Source organism: Salmo salar, chromosome 20, assembly GCF_965601325.2.
Source record: "Salmo salar chromosome 20, fSalSal1, whole genome shotgun sequence".
Taxonomy (NCBI): domain Eukaryota; kingdom Metazoa; phylum Chordata; class Actinopteri; order Salmoniformes; family Salmonidae; genus Salmo; species Salmo salar.
The window spans coordinates 55,565,258-55,577,850 of NC_138310.1; the positions used below are offsets into that span (position 1 = coordinate 55,565,258).

At 45.7% G+C, this 12,593-nt stretch overlaps 1 protein-coding gene across 4 annotated transcripts in view; it reads right to left on the minus strand.

The window, feature by feature from the left end:
* LOC106580867 (MAP/microtubule affinity-regulating kinase 4-like) overlaps positions 1-12,593 on the minus strand; it is a 51,423-nt gene that overhangs the window by 15,876 nt on the left and 22,954 nt on the right. For all 4 annotated transcript variants that reach the window (XM_014162369.3, XM_014162372.3, XM_014162376.3 and 1 more), the window contains exons 4-11: positions 5,159-5,207; positions 4,549-4,614; positions 1,921-1,991; positions 1,636-1,692; positions 1,189-1,425; positions 629-748; positions 410-509; positions 87-196 (exon numbers count right to left, since the gene is read on the minus strand). In XM_014162369.3, the coding sequence (XP_014017844.1) occupies positions 87-196; positions 410-509; positions 629-748; positions 1,189-1,425; positions 1,636-1,692; positions 1,921-1,991; positions 4,549-4,614; positions 5,159-5,207 (810 nt within the window). The remainder of the gene's footprint in view (positions 1-86; positions 197-409; positions 510-628; positions 749-1,188; positions 1,426-1,635; positions 1,693-1,920; positions 1,992-4,548; positions 4,615-5,158; positions 5,208-12,593) is intronic.

Genomic DNA, 12,593 nt, shown 5'->3' on the forward strand with positions numbered 1-12,593 from the left:
CTTAACGAGGAAGGATTCTCTCTCTCTCTCCCCCACCTCTATCCCAACCCTCTCTCTCACACACACGTTGTCTCGTTGTGCCTCACCTCATTCATGCGTCCCAGTAACAGGTAGGTGGCGGTGACCTCGTTGTACTTCCGAGTGGTCAGAGCGTCTTTGATGTCGTCACGGGTGTAACCCATCCCTATCATCACCTCTGAAGGCGAGCGGAGAGATGAGGGATGTTAGACAGAGATACAGGCTCAAAGAAAGAAGAGGATGGGTATGTCCCAAATAGCACCCTATTCCCTACAATAGTGCACTAGTACCACCAGGGGCCAGTGAACTAAATATGGAAAACGGTGCCATTTGGGATGCATACAATATGTAGGTAGGGAGTAGAGGGGAGTTAGAGAGGGGAGTATTTCACCGATGCGGCTGGCATCATTATGATCCTCTAGGGGCTCTGTATGAGGCTTCAGTTCTTCTCCGTCGTAGCCAGAGTTAATCCACTTGTCGTTCATGATTTGCTAATGAGGAGGGATAAAACGATGTGTTAAAGATGCCACAAACAGGGTGTGTGTGGGTTTGTGAGTGTGTGCATGTGTGTACTGTATGTCTGAGTGGCGCCTGCAGTTGCCCTCCTCACCTCCAGGGTGCAGCGTTTGGTGGGGTTGAGCACCAGGAACCTGCGCAGGATGCCCTCGCAGTCGGTGGACATGTAGAAAGGCACGCGGTACTTCCCCCGCAGAACACGCTCCCGCAGCTCCTAGGGAACAACACATACAGATAACGTTACACAAACCGTGCACATAACGTTATATAACGTTACACAAAACACGAGACATACTAATGGCAAATGGACCAAAAGACAATGTTTTCCTTCTCTTGATCAACTGAACATGAAAATAAAATGTGAACATGAAGTTATCAGCACAAACCCCTTGAGGAGCACAGGCAGCATTAGTAAGCAAAAACATCACATAACACATCAACTAAATAACATCCAAACCAGACACACGCCATCTTGACATTGACACCTCAGTGACACAGTCTGCGTCCCAAAAGGCACCCTATTCTCTATATACTGCACAACTTTTGACCACACCATATGGGCCCAGGTCAAAAGTAGCCCTATGTAGGGAATAGAGAGCCATTTGAAACTCAGACAAAGTAAAGGCCATTTGGCTGTGCTGCAGGGGGCCTTGCCTTGAGGTTCTGCCCGTCGAAGGGCAGTGATCCGCTGACCAGAGTGTAGAGGATGACCCCCAGGCTCCAGATGTCCACCTCAGGCCCGTCGTACTTCTTCCCCTGGAACAGCTCCGGAGCGGCGTAGGGAGGGGAGCCACAGAACGTGTCCAGCTTGTTGCCCATGGTGAACTCGTTACTGAAGCCAAAGTCTGCAATCTTGATGTTGGAGTCGGCATCCAGCAAGAGGTTCTCAGCCTGAGGAGACAAGTGAAGATAGCCGAGTGCAGCTTTAAGGACTGAGAGTTTGTTCAATTCAGGCTGAGTTTGTATGCTCATTTCAGGAAAGCAATTATCAGTGTTTCACATATGTTAATGAATTGATATTGATGTATAATATCAATGAGTGATTGTCATTTTGGACAATGAAAAGGGGCCCATGTCATCAGGTCTGAACCGGTCACGTACTTTAAGGTCCCTGTGAACAATGTTCTTCAGGTGACAGTAGTGTACAGCAGACACAATCTAGATAGATATATATAGAGAGAGAGGGAGAGGGGGGAGAGAGCGAGAGAGACAGAGAGAGTGGGAGAGAGAGAGAGAGAAAGAAGGGGAGTGAGACAAGTCACAGTAAAAAAGCCAAACACAGACACTGACATACAAGCTTACAATAATGCTCGCAATGTAATACAGGCCAACTCAGCACCATTCACCGGCTTTTGTTGCGATTATACATTTTTGGTCGCGTCTCACCTGACGGAATTTGGCCCGCGCCTCTTTCTCTTTCATTCTCCCATGGGACACGAGGTAGTCAAACACTTCACCTGAGGGAGAGAGACAAACCACATCAACAAACAGAGAAGCAGGCTTACAACACCCTGTCTGGTTGAATAGTCTATAATTGAGGCACTTATAGCGTATATTTGTGACTTATATCCGCGGGGCGGGAGGGTTAATGGTCATGAAATGAAGGGAGGGTGGTGGACGTGTTGAATAAAGACAAAATGATACATTCAGAAATGTATCATTCTTGTGCAATTCATATCTGGAGGCTACAATAAGGTTTTTCTTTCATTACTTTTATCTGCTGTTAGTGTGCAGATTAAGCTTTAGGGCCTAACTGTACGCTCGCAGACTACACGCCAATTGCCAAATACTTTTGAGAACTTAGGCAGAAAAAGTTAACTTCGGTCCACAGAGGCAAAAAGGACAATGCGGGAGTTTAATTCGATAAGAGAAAAGCTGCGAAATGGAAAGTTGAAAATAAAACGAAGGGAGGGACAGGAGAGTAGTCTAATGTTGGGGAACGATTTGGTGAAGTGGTAAGATGATAGCAGTGCTGGCTATGTTATGTGTGATGATTATGAGGCGCTATACAAATTCAACGGTCACAAGACGGGGACTTCCAAATGGCCCGTCAAGGGAACTACTGTTCAGGTGGGTTAAATGGAATAGTAGCCTGAAATCTGGACACTGAATGTAGGTCTATAACCTCTCAAATATAACATGAACTCCTGCAGAATTAAGCATTACTTACAGTGAAATTATACACCAAATGTACATTTTGACACTAGAATATGATTTCTTTCTTTCAGTATCTTGAAAGAATGAATTTGCAGTTAGGGACCATCTGTAAAGGTGCACTCTTTACTGCAATCTTATCAGAAACATGTAGGGGAGTTTCACAGCTTTACATTTTCTTAAAACAGGTTAAACTGATGTCATTTGGAAATCCCTTTTTAAAACATTTATTTATTTATTGCATTTTCTTCCGGCGAGTGAAGCAGAGAAGCAGAGATGAAAGAGAAAACTTTACCAATGTCAGCTAGATTGAAGCATCCATTCTATCAATTTATGACATTATTCTGGTGAGCAGGGTTTCTTTAGTCTTCCAGGGCAACAAGTAATGACAGAAGAGAATCTGCATTTATCTAATTATAGAAGTTGATAGACATTGACTAACAAATAGCCTGCAAAAATGTTGGAAATTATAAGCAGTAACATATGCCTATAAAAAATGTTGCCATCTCTGACTGTATAGCACATTTTCTATATTTGCAGATTAGGGTCGGGTGCGAACCTCAGATCTACACTTTACGACATGTAGTCGGGCGGTTGCGGATGGGTTATTAGAAATTGCGGGCCGGTGCAGGTGAACAAACTGCTGATTCGCGCACCCCTACTGTATATATAGTGTGTTTAGAAGAGTTATACTATAATGATATTGTAATTCTATGAGGCACACAGTAAGTGAGTGAGTGAGTGTGTGTGCGATGACGGCATTATGCCACAATATACCAGAGAAATTGCAATGTTAGAATTAAGGAGAACATAAAACAAATATGAAAAAATATGCTTAATTGTAACATAAACCGGATAGGTGCAGTACGGATAGGTCAGCATACACAGCTGTAGGATCATAAGTGAGATGGATTATTAAATTGAGCCTGATCTGGGATCAGTATCTTCATCATGGAGCCTATTGGGCCTCATTCATCTCAGTGATCCCTGGCCCTATGGTTGACTTTGGGTCATTTACTGAGCGATTATTGACCGGCTAACAAAAAGATGAGAGGAGTGAGAGGAAGATGATGACAGAGAGAGAGAGATGGAGGGGGGAGAGAGAGGCAGAGATAGAGAGAAATAAAGAGAAAGCGAGGGGCAACGAGAGAGAGAAAGAGCAAGTGAAAAAGCGAGAGAGAGAGAGAGAGGCAGAGAGAAAAATGGAGAGGGCGGCAGAGAAAGGGAAAGAAAGAAAGAGGCAAAGGGTGATAGAACGAGAGAGAGAGAGCGAGAGAAGTTATGAAGTACAGGGAGCCACTGTCACATCTGGATACCTTATTGATGTGACGGATGCATGGGCATGTATGTCTACATGTCTGTGACCCATGCACGTATTTGGGAATATGTGGTGGTGTGTGAGAGAGTTGAGAGTGACTTAATAATTGAGTGCACGAGTGTGTGTGTTGTGTTTATAAACAGTGCTTCATAAACAGAATAAAGTGCTTCATGCTAGAGGGCACATCCACTGTGAGAAAAGCAGTGAGGCTGAGATCAGGAGGGGGCACATGCTTGGCTCTTAGCTCCTTATTTGGCAAGAAACAGAATGGGAGGAAAAATTGACAATCGAGCGGAGAGGGGATTAGAGAAGGGAGGTGGGGGGGGGGCACAAGCAAAGAGAAGAATGGGGAGAAAGTGAACATGAAGGAAGGGGAGAGACAATGACAGTGCAGAGGGAGGGAGGAGGGCGGTCAAAAGACAATCGATGGGTCAGAGGTACCGGGGAGTGGGAAAGCGTGAGGGTGGGGTGGAGAGAAAACGGATGAGAAAGAGAAATAGAGGAGAGTGGGGATACTGATTGAGGGGAGGTACTCTGCTCACCCCCACTGGCGTACTCCATTATCAGATAGAGCGTATTCTCTGTCTCGATCACCTCAAACAGCTGCACTGTAACACACACACAGACAACTCAGTATAGTGGCACAGACAAACACACACAGTTCCTAATGCACAAAGTGATTGACTGTGTGTTCCTTAGAGAAGGGAGATGTGCTGTAAATGCCAACAGTATGGTACAGCAGTTTATGGTTCAGCTGCATGCAGTACTAAATGTGACTGTGCGCTTTATAATAAATGGAGGTAGTCTACTTGTCCTGGCTTTACATGAGCGACTGCACCCTATTGCCTTTATAGTGCACTATGTTTGACCAGGGCGCATAGGGAATATGGTGCTATTTGGGAAACACCCTCTGTCCATTACAGGGGCAGCACGAGGGTGTCTGGGGGACTGTATCCCCCTGGAAAGGAGGATCATTTTGAGTTCAGTGGGGGACTATTGTCCATATCACATGCCTTGACTCCTGCTCAGCATCTGTTTTGACAGTAAAGGGGAACATTGCGTGAGGATGGCTGTTAGGCTGATGATGTTCTGGGGTGGGGTATGCCCTGCGGCTCTACACCCTGGGGAGATTAGTGTAGCCGAGGCACTTACCGATATTTGGGTGGTTGAGGCCTTTCATGATGCGTACCTCTCTGAAGAGCTGGAGGAAAGAGAGAGAGCAGAAGCGAGTTAAAAGAATGGTATTTCATTATTCAAGTATTTTTTTCCCCCAGAATTGGAACTCTTCACAGTCACACTGATATATATATATATATATTATAGTGCATATGAAGATAGGCAAGAAAGTGGGGGATGATCACAATCCCTGATTCATAATATAAGAACTGAACATCAGACAGGCGGATAGGAGGAGGTTAGCCCGCCTCCACCACTGTCACTCATTTATTCATTCATAATGAAGCTCAGCTGCTTTTCGGTAAATGGACGCACCTCCCCCTCCAACACTTGCTAGCTTTCTGCTAATTAGAGAGAGGACCACTCCAGGGACAGCCTGACTAGACAGAGTACCTCTCTCCCTCGACAGAGCCTCCCTCCCCACAGGAGGTGCTGCTGCTTTTAGCCTCTTCTAATTCTAGAAATGGTGGGGACACCACATCACATAGTTGCTGCAATGGTGGTGCGGCACGGGCACCGTCTGCCGCAGCTGTGTGTGAGTCAATGCCCTGTGGTTATGAGGTGACACACAATCGTATATACACACAGTCTCACACCCAAAATATTCCCACACACACACGGCCCTCCCTCGAACACGTTCACAAGCCTCCTTTCCTGGTTGTGACATCTGCTGTAAGTGGGGGAACTGGGATCGCTGACGGCATCTTGGGGATAATTATAGTGTGTGTGTGCACCAGCACAGAGAGTCCTCTCTTTCAACTGTATATGTTGAGACTGGGTGACGAGGCATCGGCTTGCTCTGACCACGTAAAGGGGAATCAGTGAGCGACTGTGTCACAAGGGCTGGGTTTGTGGGAGGGGGAAAAGAAAGACTTCAATAAAGACAGAAATAGAGACAGACACAAAGTTATATTTCCTATTGTATTAGTGTGAGTGGAAACAAGAGGAGGAAAGAGAGTAAGGGAAAAAGACAGGAAGGATAGGGAAAGAAACACACACAATGGATGGAATGTGCTGATGGTTGTGTGAGAAGGCGGCCAGCTTCCTTAGAAGTTTGAGCCCATTCTTCCAAAACACATAGCGTCACCCAGGGAGCTGCGTTTCACCATGCCTCTTTCTCAGCCCCCCTATGCTCGATCCTGTGATTCCGGCCTTCGACGGCAGCTTTCAAACAAGATATCTGCACACGGAATTGGCAAGAGTAAAGTTGCTAGGATTATCTATGTATTTTGGGTTGCCTTGAGGACAGAGGGAAACAGAGAGAAGGAAACTGTGAACGATTCAAATGTGTATGCCTCAGGGACTGTGCAAACAAATGACTAATGTCTCAAATAAACATGCACCAACAGAACAGAGCTGGGCTGATTGGTGTACAGTGTCCTGATTCAATGATTTAAATTACGCTCGTATAAATAATACGAGGAAAAATATCTAAGGATATGGCCAGGGGAAGGAGAAGTAAAAAAAATATGAACATAGATTGTTTGTGGTGTTACTTACGGGGGAAAGTTCCATCATAGCATAATGTAAGCATAACTGTCTACTTCCTGGTAGTGATGTAATAATACATGGAGGATGCCATAACAATGCGTGTTGCTTGAGGCGACTGGATGAGCCAACCTTCAGCATGGACATTACCAAACAGATTCCTGGTATTCAATGGCCCCCATTGTCCCGAGGACAAACTCAATATAGCTCCTATCGTCGGAACAATAGCCACGCTCTCCCTTTCGTGCTGTTGCACTGCAAAGTGACCTGCCTAAACCAGTACGGAGACATGTTCACACAAAAACACAGTATGTGATGCAACACAAGATGTTGATCGGTTTGTCGCTGCGCCACATGATTTTAAAAAAGCAGGCGGTGTCCACAGACCCACTTTTGTTTACCAAGTTCAACTTCAAGTAGAGGGCTGGTTTAGTGTTGTTGTACTAATGTATTGTGCATTTGTATCCAGGACCCTGCACTGAATGTAAATATTTATCAAAACCCAACAAATATACAGTGGACTATAGGCTAGTGATACATGACTGTAGGATATAGGCTAGTGAGATGAAACACCGTACAGGGAAAAAAACCTTCTGAGAAACCATGTTCTTGAAAAAAACAATTCAGGCGGCAAATCTGACTCGCTGATTCCCTTGTTATCAATTGTCAAAGCCAAAGTTATTAGACGGTTATTTTCAGTGACAAAGTTATTAGATGCCTGTGCAGGGCAGCTGGACACCACCATGGATCTGCTGGTGGGCATGTGGCTGTCTGAGAGAATCAGCCTCTGTGAAGCAGACATGTTACATAATAGTGCTGCTAATGTGGACCAGAGCTACTGTGAGTGCCACAAAGTATACATTCAGTGTCCACAAACACACCCCACCGAGGGGATGTCTTATTATCATTTAAATGACATGATGCATCTCCATGCGTGAACATACCATCCAAATCAAAACACAGTCCCACATCCCTTGAGACTGTCTGTAATTGAATTGAGAAGAACAGAGCGTATCAGCTGTTCACCTGAGCTCTAAAGATAATAATCAGATAAGCCCGTCTCTCCTCTCCTCCTCCGCTGCCTCCTTGCTCTTTCTCTCTTCAGTCATATCCCCCTCCCTTCTATCTAGCACTTTCTCCCTCTCTCGCAAGCCCATAAATGACTTCCTGGTCCATTCCCTTGGCAGTGGCCCTACGTCACTGTTGCCATGCCAACCCCGGTACCAAAGCCAGACTCTCTAGTCCTTGTCCCATCCCCAGGCCAGTCTCTTCCCAAGGAATTACTCCACCCCACCCCACCTCTGCCCTGCCTTGCCTGCCACCCACAGCACATGACAGGCCAGGGGGTGGGACAGCCTATCGACAGTATGCATCTGTCTAATGCAGGCCTCCCTCCCTCCTCCCTCCCACCCTGTCCGTCCCCGCGGGCGTCACACCGGAAGCCGTTCTCGCTCTGAAGCAGAAAACAGAGAGAGAACAACAAGGCAGAATTAATCAACTCTGAGCTCCCTCTGGTTTTTCACCTGTTTTGCATGTGGATTTGCACAAAGCAGTTTACTAAGTTGTCTCTGTCTCTCTCGTTCTCTCTGTGTGTCATTGTGGGTCGAGGTTACGGGGGGTGGGGTGGGGGGGGCAGTCAGTGGTGGACACAGGCAGTTGTTGAACACAAGGCTGTGTTTTTGTCTGGGCCGCATCCTCGCGGGCCTCACTCGGACCATTTAATCCAGGCCTTGTGTCTGAGCTCTCGCCTGAACAATCACACGCACAGTCGCATACACACACACAGGCAAAGTATGCCTGCACAGGACACACACATATACACACTCGCTATACCCACACACAGACATTTTTGTAAATTGCTTCAACAAATATTTGACACAACCACATTGCGCACGTACAGTCGCACACAAGCACACACCTCCTCCCCCTGACCACACTGTCATGTGACCAGAGAGAGAGCCAGAGAGAAAGCGAGCGAGAGAGGTAAACGGAACACACAGGCTCCCCTCTGAAATGACTCAGCAGAGCCACTGAATAACCTCCTCTTTCTCTGAAAGAGACGTCTATCCACCAACAGCCAACCCAGCCGTCGACCATGAATGACTGTTCCCTCCCTCCCTGCAAAAACAATAACATCTGATGCAAGTGACACAGCCTACTGTCTATAACCCCCACCCCACCAATAGAATACCCCTCCACCCCTCCCTCCCTACTCTAAACCTCTCCCCACACACCCCAGCCCCCCTTAATGTCCCTGTGGGACCCAGGCTGCTCCTCTGGGAAAGGGGTGTGATTAAGCAGAGGAGAGGCCTTTCATGTTGGACACTGTGGTGAGGGGTGTTCCAAGGCCCCAGCTGTTGTCAACATGGCCCCTCAACAGAGACCTCGTTACAAGCCCATCTAAAACCACACAGTCACTTTGGAAGGAAGGGCCTGAGAATACACTGGGCCTGGATGGGACTGTGTGGTTTCCAAGGTATCTTGTGAACCAATAATGCATCAACAATATCTGTCTGGCCAGCAGCCCCAGGGGCCATGGCTCAGGTGAGGGGTGCCCAGGGGCCAGGACAATTTTTAAAATGTAATTACCCTTTATTTAACTAGGCAAGTCAGTTAAGAATAAATTCTTATTTACAATGATGGCCTACCCCGGGCTAACCCAGATGACGCTGGGCCAATTGTGCGCCACCCTATGGGACTCCCAAACGCGGCCGGTTGTGATTCAGCCTGGAATCAAACCAGGGTCTGTAGTGACACCTCTAGCACTGAGATGCAGTGCCTTAGACCGCTGCGCCACTCGGGAGCCTACAGGTGTTTCCATCTGGATTGAGTTTGCCCTGTGTAGCACCCACATGCATGGAGGGTAGATTGGGTTCAATGTTCAAACACACATTGGTGACTATTGGTATGGCATAATTCCAGCCAGCCTCAGCTAAAATATACCTTCAGTTTAAGATAGGACACACTTAGATTCACGTTTCATTTAAGTTTTTGAATGATTCATGGATGGTAATAATAAGCAATAGCTTCTTTCAGGACTGCACCTCATGTTTATTTGACCATAGTTTAGGACTGGATGTCCTATAATGTAACTGTAACACAGAGACTGACAGATTAAAATCTACACAGAGCATGAGGTAGTACAACCTTGTTTGGCAAGAAGCAATAAAACTCATTCAAGTCACATGCCTATCCAGAACTACAGCAACTGATTTCAATTGTTTCCTGTAAAGGGTAGCAACAACAATCAATAGATCCCAAACAAAAAAGACACCACAGTCCATGTCGGCATCCCAAAATGGCACCCTATTCCCGTAGGGCTCTGGTCAAAAGTAGTGTACTACAGTGCCTTCAGAAAGTATTCATACCCCTTGACTTATTCCACATTTTCTTGTGTTACAGACTGAATTCTAAACTGATTAAATTGACTTTTTTCCCCTCACCCATCTACACCCAATTCTCCATAATGAAAAAGTTAAAACATGTTTTCAGAAATGTTTGCTAATTTATTGAAAATGAAACACAGAACTATCTCATGTAAATAAGTATTCACATCCCTGAGTCAATACATGTTAGAATCACCTTAGTCATCAATTACAGCTGTGAGTCTTTCTGGTAAGTCTCTAAGAGCTTTGCAAACCTGGATTTTGCAATATTTGCACATAATTATTTTATTCTTCAAGCTGTCAAGTTGGTTGTTGCTAGATGGCCATTTTCAAGTCTTGCCATAGATTTTCAAGCCAATTTAAGTCAAAACTGTAACTAGACCACTCAGGAACATTCAATGTCATCTTGGTAAGCAACTCCAGTGTATATTTGGCCTTGTGTTTTAGGTTATTGTCCTGCTGAAAGGTGAAGTTGTCTCCCTGTGTCTGTTGGAAAGCAGACTGAACCAGGTTTCCTCTAGTGTTTTGCCTGTTAGCACTATTCTGTTTATTTTTTATCCTAAACTCCCTAGTCCTTGCCGATGACAAGCATACCCATAACATGATGCAGCCACCACCATGCTTGAAAATATGAAGAGTGGTACTCAGTGATGTGTTGAATTGGATTTGCCCCAAACATAACACTTTGTATTCAGGACAAAGTTAATTTCTATGCCACATTTGTTTTCTTCAGTTTTACTATAGTGATTTGTTGCAAACAGGATACGTGTTTTGGAATATTTGTATTCTGTACATGCTTCCATCGTTTCACTCTGTCTTTTAGGTTAGTATTGTGTAGTAACTACAATGTTGTTGATCCATCCTCAGTTTTCTCCTATCACAGCCATTAAACTCAGTAACTGTTTTAAAGTCACCATTGGCCTCATGGTAAAATCCCTGAGCGGTTTCCTTCCTCTCAGACAACTGAGTTAGGAAGGACGCCTGTGTCTGACTAGGTGTATTGATACACCATCCAAAGTGTAATTAATAACTTCACCATGCTTTTCTTTTTTTCAACTACCAATAGGTGCCCTTCTTTGTGAGGTATTGGAATACCTCCCTGGTCTTTGTGATTGAATCTGTGTATGAAATTCACTGCTCGACTAAAAGATCTTACAGATAATTGTCTGGGGTACAGAGATGAGGTAGTCATTCAAAAATCATGTTAAACACTATTATTGCACACAGAGTCCATGCAACTTATTATGTGACTTGTTAAGCAAACGTTTACTCCTGAACTTATTTAGGCTTGTCATAACAAAGGGGTTGAATACTTATTGACTCAAGACATTTCAGTTTTTCCTTTTGTTATTAATTTGTAACAATTCTGAAAAACATAATTCCACTCTGACATTATGGGGTATTGTGTTTAGGCCAGTGATACAAAATCTCAATTGAATCCATTTTAAATTCAGGCTGTTACACAACAAAGTGTGGAAAAAGTCAAGGAGTATGAATACTTTCTGAAGGGAATAGGGTGCCATTTAGGACGCACTCCATGGGCAACAATTAATAAACTGGATTACTGCATATATTCTGACCCCTGGATGAACAGAATGAAAACCCCTCTTCCCATCATCCTTCAACAGTGTGGGAAAATATCCCGCCCCCATCTGTATTAATTATTTTAATATCTTAATGATACACACTACCCTCTGATACACAAACATACTGTCAGGCGGCATCATTATCTCGAGTGCCGCAGCGGGCTAAGGCACTGCATCTCAGTGCTAGAGGCGTCACTGCAGTCCCTGGTTCGATTCTAGGCTGCATCACATCCGGCCGTGATTGGGAGTCCCATAATGCGGCGCACAATTGGCCCAGCGTCGTCCGGGTTTGGCCGGGGTAGGCCGTCATTGTAAATAAGAATTTAATCTTAACTGACTTGCCTAGTTAAATAAAGTTTAAATAAATAAAATAAATACAAATAAAATATCCCTTTCTCTACAACACACACACCAACGCGGGCACACACACACACACTCCGTCTGTGCTCTTTGGTTCTGCCTCATCTCATGGTCGCTTGCTTTCTCAGGATCCCAGCTCCAGTACCCTGGCCCCCTGGAGGCCCCCACCCCTTCTAGGTTCGGCTGACCCCATTGTTCGTCTGTCTGGAATGCTGCTCCTGACTGAAGGGGCCTGATAGAGGGATAACAACTCCTCCCGCCTCGTCCCTGCCTGCATCCCTCTCCCAGCGTCGGATGGCTGCCTCCCGAATGGCTCTGTGGACCATGCTGAAGCTGCTGGGAAAATACACTGTGTGTGTGTGTTTCAGCTGCCGGGGATCCCCCATGCAGCCCCTAATGGGATTAGAGGGAGAGTGAGTGAGTTTAGGGGGGCGGTGGGCCAACATGGAGCATTGCTGCTGCAGCCCTGCTGTCACTGTCAGATTAAAGCCTGCAGATTGCAACCAGATTACCCCAAGAGTACTGCAGCATGGCAGCTGGCTGGGAGGGGGCGGAGCCTGGGCCCTTAAATCACCTGCCACCGCTTGGGTG